The following is a 24,624-nucleotide window of genomic DNA, read 5'->3' as shown; positions in this document are numbered from 1 at the left end:
GCACAGGGAGTGTTTTGTTGCTCTTCCAAGTCCTGAAAGAAGGGAGGGGAGAGTATTGTATGTCCAGGGGCAAACATGATGGCTAATTTTAAGCTCTAGACATCTGCCTGCTGTAAACTGAATTGAGATCACCCAACTTATTTTACCCCAGCGGCTGAGTCACATCTGACAGCTGAGAATCTGGGTGGGATTTCACCCCCAAAAATGCCTGATAAAGGCACGATATCCTATTGATGGAAAAGCCTCTGCAAGAGCTGCACAAAATTGCCAGAGCATAACAGGAAAGATTACTGGGTCGGGACAGGATTTTGGAGACTTCCTTAAATCCTGGTTATTTTAGGGTTTTGCACAGTTTCATAATGGAGGCAGGCAGTGAAGTGGGAGTGAGGGTCAGGAGAGCTGGGAGATGGTGACTCTGCCACCTGCTTAGGTGTTGGATTTCTGTCCCTGGTGGTATTGCCTTGCCCAGGGGCTGTGCCAGCACACCTGGATCAAGAGCTGCTGGCTTACAGATCCCTGAAGGTTCCCATGACAGAAAATCAGGTGTCTGCAGGAGTCTCATGGGGAGCTGGAGTGGGAGGTGGAAGCCACGATCGGCACTCGCGCGGGGGCAGCGTGTGGAAGCTCTGAGGAGGAGGCAGGAGTTGTTAGGCAAGCGTGGGATTGTGTCACTGTGTGCAGGATGGCTTCTCCAAGAGCTGCTGTGCTGGGAACGAGCAGGGGCTGAGCTTTCACAGGGCACAGGGAGGAGAAGGAGCCTTGTGCTCGTTCCTCTCTCCATCCTCACAGCTCGAGTGTGCGCGGGAGCCTCAGCGCGCGCAGCTGCTGCTTGAATTCCTTGGTCTCCAGCTGTGCCAGGAGAGGTTCAGCTTGGACATTAGGGTGGAATTTCTGCTCAGAAAGGGTTGTCAGACATTGCCCAGGGAGCAGTTGGAGTCCCCATGTTCAAGGAATGGCTGGACATGACACTCAGTGCTCTCGCTGGTCTGGTTGACAAGGTGGTGATCGGTGTCTAAGATCTCAGAGGTTTTCTCCAACCCAAATGATTCCATGGTGGCAGGTTCTCTGAGTGACTGGGACCAAAGTGCTTCAAGTATTAGAGATGCTGAGAAATACCATAAAAGAGAAAAAAAATTATTGCATTGCTTGCAGGAAGAGTCACTCCCACCAGCCCCTCCTGTGCCTGTGAGTGATGAAAGACAAGCTTCTTACCCAGCTCCTTGGTGCAGCTCCTCTGTGTTTCTGTGTCCAGCATGGAGCAGCCCAGTGAAGACACCAACCCCGTCACAAAGACACCCATTCAGCTGGGGGTGTATTTCAGCAAAGCACGATTCTTCTTCAGTGTCAAAAGTAGCAAGTGGGGAGTGCAGGCCCCAGCAGCGCAGGAGGCAGAATGAGCTCATTCAGACCACAGCATCTGTTGGGTTGAAACAATCCCCAGTGAGATCAGGGGCTGCAGTTCTCCTTGTTGGAGCCAGAGCCATGGTAAACAAGGGCTGTGTGCTCTGGATGTCAGCAGGGCACAGCAGGGCAGAGCTGCTCCTGTCCTGGTGCTGGAGCTCGAGCCCAGCCTGACAGCTCCAGCAGGTCCTTTGCCTCCGTGCTGTGGAGGTGATTTGCTTTCCCAGTCTTCATTGGAGGTGATTTGCTTTCCCAGTCTTCATTGGAGGTGATTTGCTTTCCCAGGCTTCATTGGAGGTGATTTGCTTTCCCAATCTTCATTGGAGGTGATTTGCTTCATGGTTAAGCCTTAGGCCATGTAAGCAGCAGAAATACCTGTGCTCTCCTTTCTGCCACTGTCACCCCAGGCACTGTGACTTGTTGATACATTGATCTGTATTAAATTGCTTAAAAGGAAAACAGACCAATAAAAAAAGAGTAGAAAACAGTAATCTCTGTGTGGGAGTGTTTCTCTGGCATCTCAAAGTGCTGGTGCTTTCTGAAAATTGGTTTTGCCAGGGTTATGTTTTCTTTCTCCCATTTTCCCAGCAGTTTGTGGCAGATGGGGTGCTCTGGCAGCCAGCCTTTGGCTGTGTCTATGAGATGGTAATTCTTCATGACAGGACAGGTAAAATGGGTAAAAGAACTTGTGATTCAGCCCAGTGTGCTGGACAGGTTGTGGTGGTTACTCAGGTGAGTTCTGCCATTAAGACTGTTCACCTGTTTCTTTAGACTGTACAACAAAGACCTGAGGGAAGGAGCTTTCATAGGATCTGTGATTTTCTTTTCTATTTGTGATTACAGAAACAAGAGAACAGTGAAACTCTTTACTGCCCGGGTTCCAAAAGTGCACAAGTGCTGAGTAGTTTTTCCACTGCATTCAGATATTTGATCTGTAATATTCAAAACAGGTGGTTGTGTTTGGAAACATTTTAATCATGCAAAGTTTGCATCCTGATGCTTGTGATATGGATCTATCCCACAGGCATAGTTGCACATCAGCGTAGCTGGGAGAGTGCAGAGCTCCTGGGGCTCTGCTGGGCAGTACCTGAGGAAAAGCCAGGCTGCAGCACCTGCCTCAGGTGTGATGCTGGGAGGGGCTGGGGCAGAGGAGGGATGGCAGTTTCCCATCTCTTCATCATTTTCTGGAGCAGGAGTGAGAGGAGCTGACCCAGGAGCCAGGACAAGGCCCTTGGGGGACAGTGGGTGTGTGCTACCCCTTGCTCTGCCCCAGTTCTTACCCATCTCATCTCCTTCCAGGGTTTAACTCCCACAGGGCTGTGGCTGGACTCAGCTGGGGTGCAGCACACAGCAAAACTTAAAACTGAAAGTGAAGAGCACATTTCCCAGCTCCCAGTGTCCATTGTTCTGCCAGCTGGGAAATCTGTGATGGCTCAGTGAAAACAAGCCCTGCATGAGGTGCTTGTGTGGGAATGGCCAATGGCAGCCTGAGCAAGGCTGAAAACATGGGAACTTGTTCCAACACAATTCCCTTTGTTCTCTCCCAGGTCAGCCTGCTGAGCACTGCTCACATTTGCTCTTCCATCACTGTGATGTGCTCTCCCTCTTGCCCTGTGCAGGTGAAAGGCTGAAGGGAGATGAGGGAAGAGAAGGGCCTTGCTTTCCCTCAGGGGAAGCTTTGCTTTCGAGAGTTTAAGGGAAGCTGCTTCAAACCGTATGTTGTGTGTTTTTAAATGTCCCAAACTGTCTCTGCAAATGCTTGCTCTTGAGTGTGAGGACTATTTCTAGACCTGTTGCCAAGGCAGTGCCAGGCTTCTGTTGCAGGCTTGTACCCATATTTCTCTTTGATTTAGCTGTCTTTTGAATGTGGAAATTGTTCTTGGCTCTGGTTTATAAGTATGTGGGACTCCTGAAAGCGCCAGCACTGTCTCTTTTGTTCTGAGGTGCAGCCCCCTTGCAGGAGGGGCCTGTTGGATGAACTCCATATCATGGACTTCTGCTGGACTCTGAGGGGACTCAAAGGTGGCTTTAGGCTTCTGTTGCATCCCTGTAAAATTTGGCCAGGAAATATTCCTGAGTATCCCAGGTGGAGTAGCTGGGAGCCAGCAGGAAATGGGGTGTGCTGGGCAGTGTGTGCTGAGGAGATCTCAGGAGAACCAGCTTCAATTTGGAACAGAATTAAACAGTTATACTGCTTGGGGGTCAGATGCATGTCATGGTCACAATCTGTCTGGTGCTCAGTTCTTCTGAAAATGTGGTGTTTTGCTTCCTTTCAGAGAAGCAGAAGCATTCAAGGAGCAGGGAAATGCATACTATGCCAAGAAAGATTACAACGAAGCGTTCAACTACTACACAAAAGCCATAGGTGAGAACAGCTGATAATATCAATCTTTACTGAACACCATGTCTAAAACTGGAGCTGGTTGCTGATTTCAAACACACCAGTGGGGTTTCTGACAGCACATGCTGAAGGCAAACCTCTTGCCTGCTTTAATTACCTTGGGAAATGTCACCAGATCGATAATGCCAGTCAGGGCCAATGTTCTTAAGTGCCACAAACTGTGCAGCTGCTGCATTACACTGATCATGAGCCTTGCATTTTCTCCAGATACATGTCCCAATAATGCCAGTTATTATGGGAACAGAGCTGCCACGCTCATGATGCTGGGGAGGTTCCGAGAAGCGCTGGAGGACGCTCAGCAGTCAGTCAGGTTGGATGACAGCTTTGTACGGGTACGTGGAGAGCTTCAGGCAACACTTTCACTCCCTTCTCTGCACCTGTTACAGCTCTTGCAGATCCCTTTTCCCTGTGTTCCCAGGGCCACCTCCGGGAAGGGAAGTGCCACCTTTCCCTAGGGAATGCCATGGCTGCCAGCCGCTGCTTTCAACGAGTTTTAGAACTGGATCATAAAAATACCCAGGCACAGCAGGAGGTAAGGGAACCTTCAGATTGAATTGTCCTCAGGAGATGCTCAGGAGGCTGAGCTGGCCAAAGGAGAAATGGAGAGTGGTGGAAGGCAGCTGGCCTTGTGTCTCTTTCACAGGGTACATTTTCCTGGACTCTCAGTTCAGTCACTTTATTTCAAACTGATCTTAATGCTGGCAAAAGCATTCATGTCATCTGCATTATTGGTCCATGGTCTGCAGTAGTTTTGGCTCTGACATTCAGGGATTGGGTGTTGAAATGCTGCTTGGTGGCATTTCAGAGCAGACACTGTCCTGCAGCACTCATGTGTTCTGTCTTTCAGCTGAAGAATGCCACGACTGTGCTTGAGTATGAAAAAATAGCTGAAGTGGATTTTGAGAAACGGGATTTCAGGAAGGTGAGATGAACTTGTTTGCTGTGGTCTTATTTAAAAACTGCTGTGTTTGACATGGCCCAGGCAGGTGTGGGGCTGTTTCCTGGCTGGGTATTTGGGAGGTGCTGTGCCACATCTGTTGGAGCAGGGCTGGCTGGTGAATTGTGCCAGCTCTGGAAGTGGCAGAGCTTGTGCTCCCTGAGCACTGACCAAATGACAAGTGAGGAGGTGACTGGCTCTGGCCAACCCTCTGTCACTGTTTGCTTTGCAGGGTGAGTGGAGTCATGATTGAGCTGTTGGAGACAGATTTTGTCAGCAGCAGCATTTGATCACACTTTGCTCCTGAAATGCATCTCCAGGATTCTTCTTTCTCAACTCTTTCAAAGAAAAAAAAAATTTAAAAAAGGCATGCTGTGTGCCAGTAAGGGTCATACAAGGAGAAATGCAGATCTGCATGGGGCATTCTCCTTACAGCTTCCAAATCTTTCTTCCCAAGGGTTGTAACAGGATGCAGCTGGTACTGACCTGATAGAACAAGAAATGACAGCATGAAATCTGAAAGGCACCAGGCACTTCTCATGCAACTGTTTCTGTGCAGTGGATGCATGTAAGGCTCAGATTTATCCCAGGAAAGAGATTGTCCGGTACACTGAGCTCATTGTTCAGGTCACTCTTAGGCTAAGCTCAAGATTTTGGAAGGGTAAATCCCAGCTTTGTATCACCTGTTTCTGAGGAGCAAATGGGATGTGTGATCAATCTGAATTTCCTGTGTAGGAATTGCCCTGCCTGGGCATCTGCATCTGTCCCTCACTTCCCCAGTCCCACTTCACTGACATGAAACTTGATCTTTGTTTCTGGAGAGCTGCTCCTGTCTCACCCAGGAGCCCTTGGCTCTGGAGCACAGTGCTTCCCACAGCAGGGCCGTGATGTCACGGGCCGAGGAGCAGATGAACCTTGGGGAACAATGCCCTGTTCTTGCACAGATGTCCCCACCAGAGTGCAGGCATGGAAAAGACCCATTAGCTCACCCTGCCCATGGCTGTCAGGCCAGTGGAAGATCAGTCCTTGCACTGTATTTTCTGTGTTTTGTCCAGTCCAAACTCTCTCAGTCTATTGAATTTCTGTCCCTCCCACGTGGCTTTATACTGCAGGAAACAGGGGCAGGATTGTCCTTCTTGGTTCTTTCTTTGGGGCTTGCAGTTTAGAAGGGTTAAAGGGATGAACTTCCTACAGGTGTCCCTTGAGGCTTGTGTAGTGCTCTGTCACAGTAACACAGCAGGTGCCTCAGAACTTGGCACACAAAGCAAAACCTTTGAAAAACATATCAGGAAAACAGCACAACCTTTGAAAAAGGTATGCACTTTAAAAAGCATAACAGGAAAGTAGCACAACCTTTCAAAAAGGTATGCACTTTGAAAAGCATATCAGGAAAAATTTCCAATGCAATGTGTCTCCAGCATTAATAATTGGAAAAAACATCCTAGATGGAGACACAGAAAACAGTGAGGTTTTCCCAGATTCTTCACACCTTTCATTAGCCTGAGGTCATGGTGCAGAATTTGTTCTCTGTGTGGGGTTCACTCTCTTGTCTGTGATGTTGTAGCTTAGGAAACTCGAAGAAGCAGTGGAGATGGGTGTCTGCCCTCACCTTCCTGATCAAACACAAGCCTCAAGCATGGGCCAGCAGTTCAGCCAGGCCCTTGGCTCTTTGTTGTGCTCAGGGCTATGATTTCTCCCACCCCAGGTTGTGTTTTGCATGGATCGTGCTTTGGAGTTCGCTCCTGCCTGTCACCGCTTCAAAATCCTCAAGGCCGAGTGTTTGGCACTGCTGGGCCGGTACCCCGAGGCACAGTCTGTGGCCAGGTGAGTGTCTGAGGGCTGGGGATGAGGGGCACCTGCTGGGGAATCCTGGCTCCATGCCTGCAATAAGTGAGGGAATAGAAAATACAAATATTCCTTAGTGTGTGGTGGTGTTTGCAGGGGTCCTGGGACGAGGGAAGAGATGAGAATCTTGACTCCATGTTTCAGAAGGCTGATTTATTATTTTATGATAGGTATTATATTAAAAGAAAGGGGTATATTAAAACTATACCAAAAGAATAAAAGAAAAGGATTTCATCAGAAGGGTTGAAAGGAATGGAATGATAACAAAATCTTGTGACTGACCAGAGAGTCTGAGACAGCTGGACTGGGATTGGCCATTAATTAAAAACAACCACATGAGACCAATCAAAGATGCACCTGTTGCATTGCACAGCAGCAGATAATTATTGTTTTTCTTTTCCTCTGAGGCTTCTCAGGAGAAAAATCCTGTCAAAAGGATTTTTCATAAAATATGTCCGTGACACTTAGTGCACGTTATGGGAAACGGATTTGTAGAGAGCTTTTAGGGCTTGACAGAAAGCCCACACAGCATTGCATCCACATGGAAACTTTGAGACAAGAAATGCTGAGAAACTCTCAAAACTTTGAGACAGATATTGGTGAGAGAGAAATGGAGCTAGAAAAAAGTTTCAAAAGATGGCCTTGCAAATAAGACTAAATACTTTGGAGAAATAGAACTATGAAAGATGCACTGTAGTAGGATCCATGAGGGGCAGTTTTAGATGATTGGATTTATGGCATCTACAGCATGGTGTGACAAAAGCTGATAGGCCAAGAAACACGTATAATGTATTGTAATTAGGAAATAGTTGGCTTCTGATTGTGGTGGTGTGAATTATAACATCTGTGTTGTCTCACCCTTCTCAGGAGACTGAAAATAAAATAAATAAAACTTTTAAAATGCCTCTCTGAGTCAGGAAAAGGGTATTGTCCAACAAAGGTGATGAGGAGGCAGTGTGTGAATTTATCCCCATGAATCTTCCTAGGAAGCTTCATCCAGACCCCATTCACAACCAGCCATCCTGCTTGAGGAGGCTTCTGTCCTTTTACCTTACCTGTACCACAGACTTGTTAAAATAACTGGGTACTGTCACTGTCATATTTTCTGAAAAATCCTCTTTGCCCAGGATTCTTCTCCTGGGAAGCTGAGAAGCCTCAGAGAAAAAGGAAAACAATATTATCTCATTTACTTCTCCTGTGTTTTGTTGCTTTGGAATGTGGTTTGGACATTGTTTATCCAACAGGTGAATTGTTTTGACTTAATGACCAATCAGGGCTCTGGAGAGAGTCATGGATTTTTCATTAGTATCTTCTTAAGCCTTCTGTCTGTATCCTTTCTCTATTCTTTAGTATAGTTTTAGTATAGCATTCTTTAATAGACCATAGTAACACAAAATAATAAATTCGCCTTCTAAGAACATGGAGTCAGATTCCTTCATTCCTCCTCCAACGGGGGGACCCAGAAAATACCCCATGGAGATATTTTCTCAGTGGAGGGAGGTTCTTGTGGGGGTCAGGAGGCAGCAGGAGCAGGGCAGATGTCCTTTATTTCTGTGTTGCAGTGACATCCTGAGGATGGACTCCACCAACGCCGACGCGCTCTACGTGCGCGGGCTGTGCCTGTACTACGAGGACTGCATCGAGAAGGCCGTGCAGTTCTTTGTGCAGGCCCTCAGGATGGCCCCTGACCATGAGAAGGCCTGTCTTGCCTGCAGGGTAAGTGGTGAAAATGGGGCTGTAAAATCACCAGGGTTTGGGTTTTTTAAACCCAACGCATAGTTTGGTTCTGCTGGATCAATCCCTTCTCCCTCCCTCATCCATGAGAAACCCAGCAGGCAAGACAGGCTAAGTGCTGGAAATGGGTCTGTAAAATCACCAGGATCTGTTTTTTTTTAAACTCAACGCATGATTTGGTTCTGCTGGATCAGTCACTTTTCCCTCCATCATCCACAAGAAGGCCTGTCTTGCCTGCAGGGTAAGTGCTGGAGATGGGGCTGTAAAATCACCAGGATTTGAGGTTTTTTTAAACCCAACATGTAGTTTGGTTCTGCTGGATTGATCCCTTCTCCCTCCCTCATCATTGGCTGTCACTGTCATATTTTCTGGAAAAATCCCTTTGCCAGGATTTCTTCTCCTGGGAAGCTGAGAAGCCTCAGAGAAGAATGAAAGCAATAATTATCTGATTGCTTCTCCTGTGTTTTGCTGCTTTGGAATGTGGTTTGGAGATTGTTTACCAACAGGTAAACAGGTTTGATTGGTTTCATGTGAATTGTTTTGACTTAATGACCAATCACAGCCCAGCTGTTTCAGGCTCTGGAAGCAGTCACAAGTTTTTCATTACTATCTTGTTAAACCTTCTGTCTGGATCCTCTCTCTATTCTTTAGTATAGTTTAGTATAGCATTCTTTAATATAATATCATAAAATAATAAATTAGCCTACTAAGAACGTGGAGTCAGATTCTCAACTCCTCCTTCATCCTGAGGACCCAGCAAATACCACAATTGGCTTTCCCAGATCTCCAGGAGCAGGCTGTGTGTCCAACCCATCCAAAGACAACCAGCTGCTGCCTCAGATAAAGCCAAGCTCCTAAAAACTGTTTCTTAGCAGATTGTGATAGGTGGAAGCATCCTCCCCTTCACTCTTCTTTGTTCCCTGGTCAGACAGAGGAGCAATAAAACCTGATACCTTGGTTTTAGAGGAACTCCTGACTTTCAGGTCCAATATCCAGGCCACTGCCCTGACTTTCATTTAACGCTCTTCCTTCGTGTTCCTCATTTCCTGGTGTCGCTCTTCCACTGACTTTAAATCTGTTCATATGCTCGCAGAAAGTGAACTCCTGGTCCTTTTATTTTAATCCATAAATTTACTGCACTGTCATGTTCTCTCCTTAAAATCAGGCAGCCTTTGTCCTATGGAGGATGCCTGGAACTGGCACTGGCTGTTCCTTAGTGCTTCTCTTGGGGGAAAGGCAAAGTGAGATCATTTCAGCTGCAGGGCTGTGATTTGTATCCTCCAACTGTTGTGTTGTTCTGGCAGAACAAGGTGCTTGGCCCCCTGACCTAGTGTCCTTACCCAGGTGTGTTTCCTTTCAGAATGCCAAAGCACTTAAAGCGAAGAAGGAAGATGGGAATAAAGCATTCAAGAAAGGCAACTACAAACTAGCATATGAACTGTACACAGAGGCACTAGGAATAGACCCAAATAATATCAAAACAAATGCCAAACTCTACTGCAACAGGGGGACGGTTAATTCCAAGGTAAGGGGTGTTGTGTGGATGGTGTCTGTTTCCAAATCCCTCACCATGGCAGGGATAAACCACAGCTGAGTTATTCTGGAAAGCACAGGCTCTCCTGGCTGCTGGGCAGCTGCATCTCTGAGGCCATGGGCAGTGTTTCAGGGCTTTGTGCTTGCACAACACTTGGAGCAGTTCCCAACAGCCAGCAGAAACAACTCCTGCAGAAACAAAACTCAAATACTTGGGCTGCATGGAGTGGGAGGGAGAGGAGGGACGTGCTTCAGCCTTATCTTAGTCAGCAAAAAGCACCCCTGTCTCTGTTTCCTTCCCAGGAATGAACAGATTTATTTTCCTATTCTTTTTGTAAATCATGTCTTGCTTATTGTTATTAAAAAAAAAAAAAAAAAAGAAAAGAGACCTAATTTAAAAAAGACCTAATTTAAAGCCCCATGACACTTTGCTGTTGAATTTTAGTCCTGCACTGTCCAGGGAAACAGCCAGTCATGTGGCAGTGCTCCCAATTCCCACCCTGTGTCCTCTGGGCACTTTTCTTCCTCAGCTGTCCCAATGTTGATGCTGCTTCCCCAGACACCCCCACTTGGTCAAGAGACACAGGCTGTTCCCAAAACCTGGGAAGTGGGATGAGCTGGAGGCCACAGAATGCATGTCTTACATGTTTGTGTCTGAAAACAAACAACGCTTTTTCTAAAAGACTTCTTTTAAATATTTTTAGGTTTATCTTCCTGCCCAGGAATTAGTTTGGACAGAGAAATGGAATTGTTATCAGACAGGTCCTTGCTTTTGAGTGCATTTCTTACACAGAAACACCACACAGCTCTGTCATGTCACTGGCCAAGCCTCTGATGGGTTTTTTTTCCCCAGTGAACAAAAGCTCTGTGTTTGTGAGAAACTGGGAAAAAAAAAACCCAGATGGAGACACAGAAAGCAGTGAGATTTTCCCAGATTCCTCACACCTTTCCTTAGCCTGGGGGCATGGTGCAGAGCTTGTTCTGTGTGTGGGGTTCACTCTTGTGTCTGCTGTTGTAGCTTAGGAAGCTCGAGGAGGCGATCGACGACTGCACGAACGCGGTCAAGCTGGATGACACCTACGTCAAAGCCTACCTGAGGAGGGCACAGTGGTGAGTGCACCTTGGCACTGGGCACCTGTGGGGACAGCACTGTCCTCCTGGCAGCTCTGAGGGGCAGCATCACAAATCTGGAGCTTGACTGAATAGAAGGAGTGAGGCCCTGAGTTTATTCCTCTTCCTTATGGTTCTGAGGAGATGGGGGTGGCTCTCTCTGGCCTCTCCTGCCTGCCTGGATCTGCCACTGCCTCTTGATGGTGTATTTATAGCATCATTTGGGTTGGAAAAGACCTCCAAAATCTTTGTCTTGCCTGCAGGATAAGTGGTGGAGATGGGGCTGTAAAATCACCAGGATCTGGGGTTTGTTAAACTCAATCCTTAGTTTGGTTCTGCTGGATCAATCCCTTCTCCCTCCCTCATCACTGCCTGGTGCAAAGGCACCAACCTTTGACCAATTTCCATCCTGTCAAGTAGAGCAGAGCACTGAGTACCACATCCAGTTGTTCCATGAACATCTCCTGGAATGGGTGATGTTCCCATGGTGGCTCCACCACCCCCCTGGGCAACCAGTTTCAATCCTGATCACCCTTTCAGTGAAGAAATCCTTCCTCATGTCTGATCTGAACAGGATTTAGGGAGGATTTGTTCTAAGACTTGATTCAGCTCACTGTGTTTATAGACTGATTGTTTATGGGTGTTCTGTCCCACAGAGCCCCTCTCTCTCCATTGTCTGCAATTGCAAATTTACAGTAGTTGGAAAAGAGATTGAAAAAGACCTGCAAGATCAATCTTTTCCAGCCTCCCATCTCTGTAATTTCTAAGCTACAGTGAGTAAGGCTGAGGGGTGACAGACAGACTTGTGTCCCTCAGAGGTGCCAGGATTGTCACTCCTGACCAGCACTGCCTCTGTGAAGCTCTGTGCCAGCTCTGACTGTGCACCAGCTTCCTGTAGCTCAGGCTGCCTGGGATCAGTTCCTGCAGCTGCATATTGGAATTACCAGGCTGTTAAAGCAGAACTTTTGCTGCCAAAGGAGTTTTCAGTGTCCCCTTGGAGCACAGAGTGCAGGTTCCTGTGCAGGCTTTCCCACAAGTGCCAGGGCTCCTCTGAGGTCTGACCTGCTGCAGTCCAGAGCATTTCTCTTAACCCACATCCACCCAGACAGCCTGTACTGAGCCCCTTCTGATGTTCCTCTGAAGGACGCCTTGGCCACCTGTGTTTCTTTCCACAGTTACATGGACACAGAGCAATATGAAGATGCTGTAAGAGACTATGAGAAGGTTTATCAGACAGAGAAAACAAAAGGTGAGCACAGAAGCACTCTGTGTGTGTGCACAAATTTCTCTGAATTGACATTGTTTTTGTTGTTCCTTTTTTCCCCCCACAATATGCTGTGATTTGCAGCCTAATACCCCAGCAGGACAATTTGGAGAAGTCCTCAGAAGCACTGGAAACCTCTGCTCTGGTTTCTCTCCCAGCTCTGAATGCTGAGGTGATAATTCACCTTGTGTCTGGGTTCAGAATGTCTGGTTTTGGTTCTTGTCTTGACTGTCCCCTTGCTTTTTGAGTGGCCTGAAGTGCAAGGGATGGAGTAACTCCTCCCCTCTGGTGTTGTGCTCCTTTCCAGAACACAAGCAGCTCCTAAAGAATGCACAGGTGGAACTGAAGAAGAGCAAAAGGAAAGACTACTACAAAATCCTGGGGGTGAACAAAAATGCCTCTGAAGATGAGATCAAGAAAGCTTACAGGAAAAGAGCACTAATGCACCATCCAGGTACCCCTGCAGCCCTGTGTGCCCTGTGCAGCCAGCACTGAGGCACAAATGTGTGTGGAAGAGGGAATTCCTGGGAAATGGCAACTCTGACCCCACAGATCTGGAGCAGGAGCTTGGGAGTGTTTAACATTATCCATTTGCACTAAAAATGAAGCATTAACATTGGGAGCTTTAACTGAAAATGAAACATTAACATTGGGAGCCTTTAACTGAAAATGAAACATTAACATTGGGAGCCTTTAACTGAAAATGAAACATTAACATTGGGAGCCTTTAACTGAAAATGAAACATTAACATTGGGAGCCTTTAACATTGTCCATTTGCACTGAAAATGAAAAGCTTTTTCCTGCTTGTTTGTGCATCCCCAGACAGACACAGTGGAGCAAGTGCAGAGGTACAGAAGGAAGAAGAGAAGAAATTTAAGGAGGTTGGTGAAGCCTTTACCATCCTGTCAGATCCCAAGAAGAAGGCTCGCTATGACAGTGGGCAGGACTTGGAAGAGGATGGATTAAACATGGGAGGTCAGTGCTCTTTACAACACCCTGCCACGGCAGCCTTTAACCCTTTAGGGTCTGCCTTACCCCTAGAGCAAGCCTGCTGTTGGGAATGGTTCCATGAATTGGCTTGGTTTAGTCCCTGACAAAAAGTTGGGATGAGCTGGGTGGTTCTAGCTGGGAGCAGCCTGGGACACTGGTGGGTGTTGGCTCAGCTGGTGGGCAGAAATCTGTCACAGAATATGGTAAATAGTGTCATTGTGAGGCCCTAAATGCTGCTTCTCCAGATCCCTAGGCTGCCCTGTGCAGGTTCTCTCTGCTTTACCTGTTTGTGGTCCCTTCATGGCCCTGGGGAGCAGCCCTGAGTCCCCTTCTGAGACACTCTGGAGCCTCAGTGAGCTGACAGCTCCTGAACTGTGGGAATGTGATGGTTATTGGCTGCAACTCATGAATTCCTTCTCTTCCCTGTAGAATTTGATCCAAATAACATCTTCAAGGCCTTCTTCAGCGGGCCAGGGGGCTTCAGCTTTGAAGGTAGGTGAGATGTTCTCCTCCTCCCAGCCTGGAACTGTGAGTACACAGAGCCCCTGGCAGGGCAGCTGGGGCTCCCAGTGGATGTGCTGCTTGAGGAGAGCATTTGGCTGGTGCACAGATCTCTTTCCAAGTTCTGCCTGCACAGTGGCAGCTGCTTCTGGTTCTTCTGGATTCCAAAGCCACAAACATGGGGACTCCTCATTCTGGAGCTGTGTGTGGCCTTGGCCCATCCACGTGCTGCTTAGGTGTGCACTAAACCAATTGGGATTTTGAAAAGTCCTGATTATTTTCCGTTTTCTTTTTCAGCTTCTGGGCCTGGAAATTTCTTTTTCCAGTTTGGCTAAGAAGCAAAACAAACACAAATCAAACCACACATACCTGATCTGCTTCTTTTAACCTCGAGTATGGACAGCCCCAGACTCCTCCTCCATCACGTCTCGTTGTCCTTTAGAGCAGTTTCATTTCTGGGTTGGAGCCTCTGTTTGTGTGTTGTGTGTGTGAAGAGGAAACCAGCTCGGGAGGGGAAGGCTTGTGAATTTTGTTTTACTGTTAACTTTATTAAAAAAAAAAACTGAAAAAAAAAATAAAGCTTTGAATCTTTTGGTCCCTCCATGCTGGCCCGTGCTTTCAGCTGCTTCTGCCCCTCAACACAGAGGATTTGCTGGAATCTTCCCAGAATCTCCACATGTGTGAGGGAGAAAGAATTCCTGGTTTGTTTCTGGTTGCTTCCAAAGCAGCATGTCCAGGGTTTGGAGTAACTTGTAAGTTATCTTAATCTTTTGGAAATACTGCCAAGGCTCAATCCAGTTTTGTACAATCCCATTTCACCTGCAAGCCTGGCTTCTTGGCTCTTTTTATTTGTTTGTTTATTTTTTTTCCCATGGTTCTCCCAACAAGGCCCACTTGGGCATTAAACTTCTGTGATAACATGTGAGCTTACAATTCTGTATCAGAGAAATGCTGCTTCGAGTTCAAAGAGCAGCTCATGTGAGAATTCCCTGTGATGCAGCTGGAATTAAGGGCTTTGTGTTCCCAAGATTGTCCTGTTTAAGGGAATATTGAATTTGCTCTGGGCTGAATTCCTTCACTGTACTTTTTTAAATTAATCCACTTGAATATTTTATATTTGTGCTAAACTTGATTTTTGTTGAGCTTGATGTGTGATTTCCTGTTACTGATCCATGACATGGGTGAGTCTTTCAATGCCAGGTGAATTCCAGGCAGGGATGGTGGGTGCTTTGGGATGTGCAGTGTTTAGTTAACCTGGTTGTGTGGTTTTCCTCTGGCAGTGATTTACTCCTCCAAAGCAGCAAGAAAATGCAAAGTCCAGCTCTGAGCTGGCAGCCTGTGCTTTTCTCTTGTGCAGTGTCAGGACAGGAGCTGGAGGGATGGATGAGCTTCTGGCCTGGAGCTGTGCCTGTTAGCAGTTTGATTTTCACCTAAAAGGTGATTTTACAGCAAAGTCTCAGCTGGGAGAGAACTCTGCCTTCTGGAATTGCCCCCCTTTTCTGCACAGCATGGTCCAGGTGCCTGTGTGAGCTCCTCTCTGCTGGATTCTGGAGCTTCCCTTGTGCTCAGCCTGGGATGTTGGGGAGCAGAGGGGCTGTGGCTGGGGGTCCTGGGCTGGTGCTCAGAGAGGGGCTCAGGGGCTGTGGCTGGGGGTCCTGAGGGGCACAGGGGCTGTGGCTGGGGGTCCTGGGCTGACCCTGCCAGTGTGGGGCTGTTGGAGATGGAGTTTGCTCACAGGATGGGTGTTTGTGCAGGCTGGGCTGTGCTGAGAGAACCTCCCAGTGACTCTTTGCTTTCCCACAGCAGAACAAACCCTGCAGGGAGCTCCCTGCAGCAGGTGATCACTGGCAATGGCACCTCTTTGTCTTCCTCCCTCCCTCCCCAGGGCTGGGTGTGCCCTCCAGCAGGACAGGGACTGTGAGTTCCATGGTGTCGAGGTCCTGCTGTGGTGTTTGGTCAGGATTCTTGACAATCTGCTTAAATAGAGGGAAAATTTAAGGGCTTAAATTTTAGCACTGCAGAATAGAATATTTTACAACTCGTTTGAAACTCAGCTTTCTAAGTGAACCAGTGCTGAGTAATACTTTCCAAACCTGACTCTCCCACGTTTGTTCAAGTCCTTCACACCCATGTGAGGGATGGACTCACCCAGGTGCACCAAGAGCAGCTGGGTCCTGGCACTTTTCAGGCTCTGAAATGGTGAAAACGTGGGGAACTGAAATACTGGTCTATGCACACTGATGCTTCCTTCCCCAGCTTTCCTGGCACTGTAATCTGAGTTTACAAGAGTTTAGTGGCATTTTGGTTCCATGACATCTGGTCCTGTGTGTGTGTGTGTCGATGTCACTGTACAGTTTGGGCTGTTCTCAGTCTCTCATTGCTGAGCAGAGCCATGTTCTGTGTCTGTCAGTGAGTTTATTCTCATTTTCCCCTGCCCCAGGGACGTGTGAGCAGTTTCCTTCCTCCCTTCCTTCTCTCCAAGCTGCCTGAGCCCATTCCTTGGAGCACAGGAGTGGAATGGCTCTGCTTCTGGGAGAGAAAATGTATACAGCAGCTATTTATAACCTGTACATGAATGCATGATTTAGTGTAGTTAAATATTCATATGGTGAGTGCCAAGACTTTCTACAGCACGTTGTTACGTGAATCAAGGTGAAGGCAAATGCACAGAACCATGGAAGGGATTGGGCTTGAAGGCCTTTAAAGGCTGTCAAGTCCAACCCCTGCCATGGGCAGGGACACCTTCCACTAGGCCAGAGTGCCCCAGGCCCTGTGCAGTCCCTGTCCCCTGGCACAGAGCAGGGCTTGGTGGCACCTGGCACCTCAGGGCAGCAGCAGTGTCCAGTGGCACTGTGACCCCACCGTGTCCCAGCACGGCCTGGGGAGACAAAACTCTGCATTTTCCAAAAACTGGGCTCAGCTGTGCATTGCTTGGAGTGTTGCCTCCACACGTGGCGGTTCCAGCACATTGTCCATGGGTTGTGCTTGGGTGTAGCTGCAGGGAAGCTGAGTGCCAGTGCCCCAGCTACCCACAGGTCCGGATGCCACCACCCCACAGAGCCACCAGCCCCAGGGATTTGCCACAGAAACCACAAATGAGCATCCTCAAGTGGTGCTGTCCCAGAAGGACAGAGAGCACACAGAGGTGCAGGAGGTGGTGGCATGGACACTTTGGTGTGACTCTCAGCCTGGGCTCTCCAAGGGGGAATGGCTGGTGCTGTGAGAGCTGCTGCTCTCAAGAAAGGCCTGGAAAGAGCAGAGCTGCTGTGGCTGAGAGCCAGACCAGGCTGGTGTGTCAGGGGCTCTTTTCCAGCAGCTGAGTTGGGAGTGGATGCTCTGAACAGCTCGAGAGCTTCTCTGGGAAAGTTGTGAAGAGAAGTGTGTGAGTGTGGCTGTGGGCAGAGCTGGCATGTGAGGGCTCTGCTGTAGGACTGCAGCTTTGGCAGGGAGATCAGCAATTGTGTGGCTGTTAGGCTTTGCCTTGGATGTGGTTTTGTCCGGCCATGCTCAGAGAATCATGGAATAGTTTGGGTTGGAAAGCTGTGAAGTCCATTCAGGAGGTTCTGGCCACCCTCTTAAGCTCCCTCATTGCTTTGGCTGCACAGGAATGTACCTGATTTGGTTTTGATCCTGGGAGTGTTCAGTGAGCAGGATCCCCAGTGCTGCTGGCTGTTGTAAATGCAGAAATGCGAGTTGGAAAATGGGAGAGGGACAAATTGTTCAGGTACAAGAGTATTATCCATGGAATAGAATGGCCCCTCCACTCTGCATCTGCTGAGATACAGAGTGGACACTTTGTGGTGTGTCTGAGATGGAGGCTGGGGCCAGTCCCTGTCCAGCCACACTGGCCCTGGACCTGCAGCCATCCAACAGCCCCAGGGCTGGGCCATGTGCTGCTTTGCCATTTCCAAATGACCTCCTCAGTTTCAGTAATAACTCCAGATATTCTCTTATTTCTAATGGATGGTTTCCATCCTGTTTAAATTCGTGCCTTGTCCTTTCCCCTCCTCTTCCCTAGGGAACAGGACAACCGTGTGCTGCACCCTGGAGCAGTGCTGGTCCCTGGGCAGCTGTGGCAGGGCTGTGGCAGGGGTGGGTGGCAATAGCTGCTGGCTGTCCCTGCCCTTGGCTCTGTGGGGCCATTCTGGGTCCCTGCATGACTGTGAGAGCTGATGTGAAACTCTTTGGCCTTCCTGGCCCACTCCCAGCATCATGGATGGGGTTATCCCTTCTCGGAGCAGTGCTGGGCATTTTCCCTCACCCAGATCTGAGCTTGGAGGGACAGCTCTGCTCTGTTGCTGGAGCATCCATGGGGAGCCCAGAGGGACTGCCCAGCCCTGCTGCCACCCCAGCCCTGTCCCCAGTGTCCCCTGATGGCTCCTGTGAACAGAGTGTGGTGTGAGGCAGCATCCCAGGGGCCAGGGGGCTCACAGAGCCCCACAGTGCACGTGGGTCACAGCTGTGGAACAGTCAGGACAAATCCAGGCACCGATGCGAAGCCACTCGGAGAGGAGCTCGTCCCTGCGCTGCCGTGTTTATCTGAACTGGAATTGGGAATGTTTACCTCAGTGTACATAGCTCAACCTTTCCCTGGGAGGAAAGGGGAATTGCATGGAGCAATTGCTGTCCCATTGCTTTGCCAAACTCCTCATCCTCTCCCAGCCGGGCTCCGCATCGGTACCAGCTGTCCCTCTTGGACCTTTCTAGGATGTGAATGGTAAAAAATGTGAATATTTGTTGTTTACTTCCTTAGCAGAACTCCTGATGCCGTGTTTGTATGGGAAATCAGCCTGAGCAGACCCATATGCAATCGGTTTTACTTTATTATAAACTGTATATGATGTACAAACTAATAAAAACTCAAACGACGACAATGTCACTGTTGTTCTTGAACAGGCAGGTGAAGGAGATGTTCCAGCTGTGTATTCTGGTGCTGGAGTGATCTGGGCACTGGGGGTGTGGGCTCAGCCAGCCCCTGAGCAGGTGCTGGCAAATCCCTTGTAGAGCTTTGGTGGAACAAACCCTTGAGGTTCTGTCAGCTGCTGCCAGTGTGGAAGGTTGGAGGGATTTCTCCAAGAAGGGTCACAGCTGCTCTGGGTGGGTTTATAGCTCACTATTTTATGGTATAATGAGAATTTATTCTTATCCTTTGCATCTGATCAGCAGGAACTATTTTGCTTTCATGGCAGTCTTTGGTAGCAGAAAAGCACCAAAGCTCTCCCTGCTTTTGGCCTCAACAGTCAGAGAGAAACGCTCCTTGCCCCAGCAACATTGGACTCAGGGGTGAGCTGTGCCCAGCCCCAGCCCAGGCCTCAAACACAGTCAGTATTTACAGTGTTAGTTGGGTTAATGTCACTCTGCTGCTCCCCAGAGCCTGAGCCAGAGCAGGAGGTCGAGCTGGGACCTGCCCTGGGGCTGTTGGTGGAGCTTTGTGTTAAACAATGCCCAGGAGCCACCGCCCTGCTGGGCCAGGGCCTGGCAGAGCACAAACCCAAGTTTCAATAAAACAGATTTAATGACACAAGTGCTGGGTCAGTAACTTCCAGCTGGGGTTTAGGTTCGAGCAGACATGAGTTACAAGGTTACAGTGCCTCCACTTCCTACACTACGGGGTTACTCCAGCCTAACTCTTAACATTCAAGTGCATTAGAGGAAGGGAGTAAAATCTTGCATGAAGTCCAGTCGTGTACTTCAGACATGATTTTAGTTTCTATCAAATAAGATGGAAAAGATGTTAGTTCATCTCTTCCACTCCCTGCCAAGGCAGGATTGTTCCCTACAGGACACGGGATGGTGCTTGGTCCAGCCCAGGTGGAGGGAAGTGGCTGGAGCTGCTTTGCAGGAACTGGCTCCCTGTCCTGGTGTTTCACTTGATTTTCCCAAAGTTGGTGTCTTTAAGGCATCACCTGGCACAGTGCCCTCCTCCTGGCTGTCCCCAGAGCATCGCTGCTGTGAGGGACAGCAGCTGGGATGGAGCCCACTGGGGGCAGCTGTGATTAGGGCTGCCAGGACCTGCTGCCCTCAGCAAGTTCTGTCCTTAGGGGCCAAACCCTTGGTAAGGACAGGACTCCTGACAGGAGTGAGCCACGCCTGGGTCTCGCTAGTTCTGACCCTGTACTCAGCTGCCAGAATGGTTAATGTCAGTCCCTGGCTGTGGGAGGGGAGGGACATCCTGCAGTTCCCTTGGCTTCAGACCAGCGACTGCCAGGCTTTGGTCAGTGCCAACAGGTAAAGATCGAACGATTGTGGTTCAGAGGGAAGCAATAAAAGCCCCAGAGTTGATCTTTCTCCAAGGAAGAAAACAAGCAGGACACCCCAGCAGGTTCCCTCCAAAACTCACATTACAGTTGCAGTCAGGAGTTGCTTGTTTTCTTCCTTTTCTGAGGCCGATAACTCCCCAGAGGCTTCGCGCTGGGGTGGGCAGGAGGGTTGACTTTAGTAAAGGTAGAAATTATTTCTCTTTACACTTTTAAGGTTACAGAAGTTACTTGCCTTTTAAAAACAAACCGAGGAGCTGCCCTGCCCGTGCTCCTAGATGATGGTGCAGGAGCTAAAGGCAGCGCCCCGTTTGTTGGTGCTCTGCGTTGGCACGAGCTTTCCCTTCCCATAGTACCCCGAGAATATCGCCCTCACATCAATCTTTTTCAACAGCACAAGCATCCACATCCCATTATCAAAATACAGCAGTTTCCCTCCTCCAATTTCCCCCACTTGCTCCCCTTTGTTCCCTGCCTTTTCCAGCTTGACAAACTCCAGCAGGTCGAGCCCCGTCTGGACGGCTTCGACGCCGTTGGCGCAGCCCAGGGTGATGTGGGCACGGCTGCCCCGGGGGAGGTTGTCCGTGGGCAGGATCTTGTCAGCATCCCCTGGCCACAGCAGCAGCTGCTGCTCGCTCAGCTCGATGCGAGCCCCGACAGTCTTTGTGGTGATGAACAGTGCGGAGATGGAGAGGGTGAAGCCTTTGCCGTAGGAAGCCTTCACAGCCTGGAGAGAGGGACACACACAGGGGACAGGGTTGGTGCCTCTGGGTGGGGATTCACTGGGGCTGCTCGTGGCAGCTCCTGTTGGGACATGGGCAAAATATCCAGAGCAAGGAGAAGGTGAGTGCCTGATGTGCCAGCTCTGTGGATCTGGAGCTGGTAATGTCTTTCCAATATTTAACCTGGGCTTATGTGCTCTGAAATAATCAATCTGGGGATCTGACTACCTCAATTCATCATCATTCAGCTCAAGCTGTCAGAGATGATGCTGGAAGTCATGTGTGATCGGGGAAAGTGGGAGTATTTTGTTTGGAAATAGGAAACAAAATCACCACGTCCACACTTTGGAGTTTTCTCTGCACAGGCCACATGGATGTAGTTCCTGTCCCTATGTTTGGCCTCTTGGGTCAGAGCAAAGCCCATCCCCAACCCTCTCCCAGGCTCATGGACACCCCAAAGGGGAGGGAGGGGACACAGGGGTGCGGGGAGGAGGTGGGACCCCAACACTCACTTCCTGCTGCGCATATTCCTCAGCTCCAGCTGCTTTTCCAAACTCAGTGTATTTCGTGGTGCAGTGCAGGACCCCAGGTGGCCTCTTCACAAAGTAGCTGGTGAGATCTATTTTTATTTTGGGATCTTCGATAGCAGAAGGAACTGCAGATACAGATAAACAATGTCACTGCCACAAAATGATGCCCCTGATGTCAACCCACGAGCCCTGGTCCCATCTCTCCCTTCCCTACTCCAGCCTTGACATCTCATCTCTGACTGCAGGGTGGGAAACCAGACCCCTCCCTCCTCCCAGGCTCACTGCAGATGGAGCCAGAGAACAGAAGCTCCCGTGCATCATCGTGGCTCATCTCAAACCTGATGAGATGTGAGAGTCCCCTAAGGGATGGGATTGTTCAGTCCAGCCTTTCCCATTTCTCTCTCTTTGCCTTTTTCCCACCCAACACCTTGGAACCAGGGGACACCCAGGATCCCATGTCCTGCTGCTGCCACCTGAGCTCAGTGCCCTGTGGGGCCAGACCTAAACAGACTTAGGAAAAGCTCTTTAATTTATTTTTACTTTAAAAGCAACTTTGTCAACTATGAAGACCAGGTTAGCAGCTTTAAAAAGCTTTTCTTGTTGGCAGTGTTAGAAATTGACTTTAGAAGCTAATCAGACTCATCAACAGGTAAGAATGTGTAAGAGAACATCAATACATACAGTATTTACTCTCCTTTTTGAAGGCTTTGAGACTCCCAAGCTCATCCAAGAATGCCTGGCCAGCCTTCCTCAGAATCTCCGAACTTCTTTTGCTCAAAAACCACCCAAAATACATGGGGAGGAATTCCTTCTCTAAGCTTGGCTTCATCTTCTTCAGCTCTTCCACAGACAGTTTCCACTGATTCTTGTCCTTTAGCTGGGGACAATCCAAGCGCCAGGGGGTTTTGGGCTCGGCAAAGATGACTTTGTAGCGATACTTGTCAGCAATGTCAAAGAGCTGCTCCAGCCGCTCCCGCTCGTGGTGAGTGTCATCCAAAACAATGACGCTGATCTCCCGTTTGCAATAGTCAACTAGATCCTCATCCACCTTGGAGTACTCTTCAGGAATGGAGCTTCTGATTAACGGTGTGATTTTATAGTGATCAACAGAGATGACCTTGCAGGCGTCTTTGTAGCGATCGTGGATGGCCTGGGCCAGGGTGGACTTCCCGCTGCCAGGCAGGCCCCGGAGGATGAAAAAGGTTTTGGATTCTTTCAGTGTGGAGATGGTGTCTTCATCGTCCAGGAATGGGAAATGCAAACTCTCAGGTCTCTCTTTTGCTGATTGAGTAGACATTTTTCTAAATATTTTAGGCAGGAAAGGGTGACTCTTCTTGGAAAAGCCTCTGTTCTGAAATGGAAGGAGAAAACACTTTGCAGGGCAGGAACCCCAGAGACAATGTGGTCCTGCTGGACCTTTAGTGGAAAGGATGGGCACAGGGAGCATCTCCCCCACATGGCCTCACTTGGGTGCCCTGCTCAGCTGACTCCTTCTCCCACAGCTGCTCTGGCTGGTCACACAGCAGAAATCCACTGCATCCCACCCAAGGGCTGAAGGTTCAGCCCTGCTCCCCGCTCTGGCCTCAGCAGCTGCAGTCCTGCCCCACTGGGAAGGGGCTTCTCAGGCACCAGGAGCTGCCACAAAGCCCCAGAGCTCCTTGTGGGGCACATTTAGTCTGAGCACTTGAACAAACACACCTGCGGCTGCCGGATGTGAGGGCAGCGACCCATGGAGGAGCCCAAGGGGAACTGAAAGGCCCAGCAGGTTGAGATCTGCCACGCTCCTGTCCCTTCACCCGAATCACAAACTCTATTCCCAGGCTGTGCCCTAGAGCAGCCCACAAGGATGCTGCTGCCTCCCTCTGAGCTGCACTGAGGGTCAGCAGCTGAGCACCTCACAGGAGGGAATTTGGGCTCCTCTTGGGGAAAGCAACTGAGACGGCTCCCAGGAAAGCCAAACCCCTCCCAGCAGCTGCAAGGCAGAACTCGAAAGTGAAACCTCGAGTGCTGGAGGAAACGAAACACTCGCGGTTGGCAGCAGTGAGCAGGAGATGCTGCTGGGAGCTGGCACGGCTGTCCTCCCCTCCTGCCAGCAGCTCCGGTTAGCAGAATCCCAGATTAATTCCCAGTAGAGCCCGGGAAAACACAGGACTGACAGGAAAAGTGGGATTTCTTCAGCTGTGCGAGTCCTCAATAGCATCACCGAGGCAGACATTGTTTGTTGGGTCAATAAATGACCCGGCTGCCTGTGGGCCAGCCCAGCCTGGGATCCACTGGACCGTGGGAGTGATGCCCAAGACGTTTTGCCTTTGATGCAAAAATTGAGAAGTTTTACATAAAACGTAACTGCTCTGCCAGGGCCAGAAAAATGTGTTTCCAGTTCGCAGTTTTCAAAAAAAAAACACCACTTTTCAGGTGTTGATTTGCCCATCTCTTTATTCCAGAAGGTGCAGATGAGTTTTGGTTCCAAATGCCCTGGGAGCAGAAGCAGGACCCCACATTTCCCACGGGCACTGCCTGCCCTGGGCTCAGCCGCAGCCTGAGGGACAAAGGAGCCCCTGAGAGCAGCAGGGACCTGCGGGCTCCCCGGAGACCCCGGTGCTGCTTTCCCCGCACACTCGGGGCTCAAAGTGCTCACACCGGAGGAAGCCGGAGAGTTACCTGGAGCGCAGCACAGGTGCCCCGCTTGCCAGGGCTCGCAGGGCCGGGCTGTCCCCGCACCGCACCGGGCTGTCCCCGCACCGCACCGGGCTGTGCCGCGGGCGGGGACCGGGGCCGCTGTTCTGTCGCGGCAGCTGCCGAGGGGACTGAGGCGCTTTTCAGCCCCGTGAACAAAGGAACAATCGCGGCCCCCCCGGGCCATTGTTCGCCGCCGGCTCGGGGACAACGGGCGCCTTCACGGGCCGGGCCGGGTGGACAAAGGCTCCGCAGAGCCCGGGGGAGCGGGGTCCCGCCGGACAATCTCCCATTGAGCCGCCCCCACAAAGCTCCCGCTTGTCTCCTGCTCCCCACCATGGAGGGAGCCAGCGCTGCCGGCCCCGTGCTGCCCGTGCCCCGGCAGCCCCCAGAGCGTCCGGGACCCCCGAGAGGGAGCCACGGGCCCCGGGGCCGTTCTCGGGGCCCGGCTGCCTCCGCTCCCCCCCGGCCCTGCGCCCTCGTGTCGGCAACGCCGCCGGCGCTTCCGCCCTCCCGGGAATCGGAACCTTCGCCGGGCGGAGCTGCAGCTCCGATGCCGATGCCAATCCCGATGCCAATCCCGATGCCTGTCCCGATGCCTGTCCCGATGCCTGTCCCCATCCCGCTGGTCCCGCTTACCATGGTGAGGGCAGCGGCTCCGGGGCGGCCGCCGGTGCGGAGCGGCGCGGCGGGGAAGCGGCTCTGGGGCGGGCGCCGCCGCC

The 24,624-nt window shown here is 50.1% G+C and overlaps 2 protein-coding genes across 2 annotated transcripts in view; one reads left to right on the top strand and one right to left on the bottom strand.

Annotated features, from left to right (window-relative positions):
• The window catches only part of DNAJC7 (DnaJ heat shock protein family (Hsp40) member C7), a 22,635-nt gene extending 4,044 nt beyond the window's left edge, over window positions 1–18,591 (top strand). The window contains exons 2-14 of the mRNA XM_036399118.2: window positions 3,678–3,766; window positions 4,010–4,134; window positions 4,221–4,334; window positions 4,650–4,724; window positions 6,445–6,563; window positions 8,147–8,300; window positions 9,679–9,843; window positions 10,870–10,961; window positions 12,137–12,210; window positions 12,533–12,679; window positions 13,049–13,201; window positions 13,646–13,708; window positions 14,015–18,591. Of these exons, the coding sequence (XP_036255011.2) occupies window positions 3,678–3,766; window positions 4,010–4,134; window positions 4,221–4,334; window positions 4,650–4,724; window positions 6,445–6,563; window positions 8,147–8,300; window positions 9,679–9,843; window positions 10,870–10,961; window positions 12,137–12,210; window positions 12,533–12,679; window positions 13,049–13,201; window positions 13,646–13,708; window positions 14,015–14,052 (1,408 nt within the window). The 3' untranslated portion in view covers window positions 14,053–18,591. The remainder of the gene's footprint in view (window positions 1–3,677; window positions 3,767–4,009; window positions 4,135–4,220; window positions 4,335–4,649; window positions 4,725–6,444; window positions 6,564–8,146; window positions 8,301–9,678; window positions 9,844–10,869; window positions 10,962–12,136; window positions 12,211–12,532; window positions 12,680–13,048; window positions 13,202–13,645; window positions 13,709–14,014) is intronic.
• CNP (2',3'-cyclic nucleotide 3' phosphodiesterase) lies at window positions 18,523–24,624 on the bottom strand. The gene is made up of 4 exons (XM_036399119.2): window positions 24,542–24,624; window positions 21,908–22,577; window positions 21,209–21,351; window positions 18,523–20,701 (listed from the first exon to the last, which is right to left on the bottom strand). The coding sequence occupies exons 1-4, from the start codon at window positions 24,542–24,544 to the stop codon at window positions 20,249–20,251; spliced, it is 1,269 nt and encodes a 422-aa protein (XP_036255012.1). The 5' UTR covers window positions 24,545–24,624; the 3' UTR covers window positions 18,523–20,248.

The sequence above is a fragment of the Molothrus ater genome, chromosome 27 (genome assembly GCF_012460135.2).
Source record: "Molothrus ater isolate BHLD 08-10-18 breed brown headed cowbird chromosome 27, BPBGC_Mater_1.1, whole genome shotgun sequence".
In the NCBI taxonomy this organism is placed as follows: Eukaryota; Metazoa; Chordata; class Aves; order Passeriformes; family Icteridae; genus Molothrus; species Molothrus ater.
This window is presented reverse-complemented; position numbering and strand designations above follow the sequence as displayed.

What these genes read in the sequence shown, in the direction of transcription:
- CNP (XM_036399119.2), bottom strand. An exon ending in CAAAAAGGAGAGTAAATACT is followed by an intron (nt 21,352 to 21,907) that starts GTATGTATTGAT and finishes CTGTATCTGCAG; the next exon opens with TTCCTTCTGCTATCGAAGAT. An exon ending in AGGAATATGCGCAGCAGGAA is followed by an intron (nt 20,702 to 21,208) that starts GTGAGTGTTGGG and finishes CCCTCTCTCCAG; the next exon opens with GCTGTGAAGGCTTCCTACGG.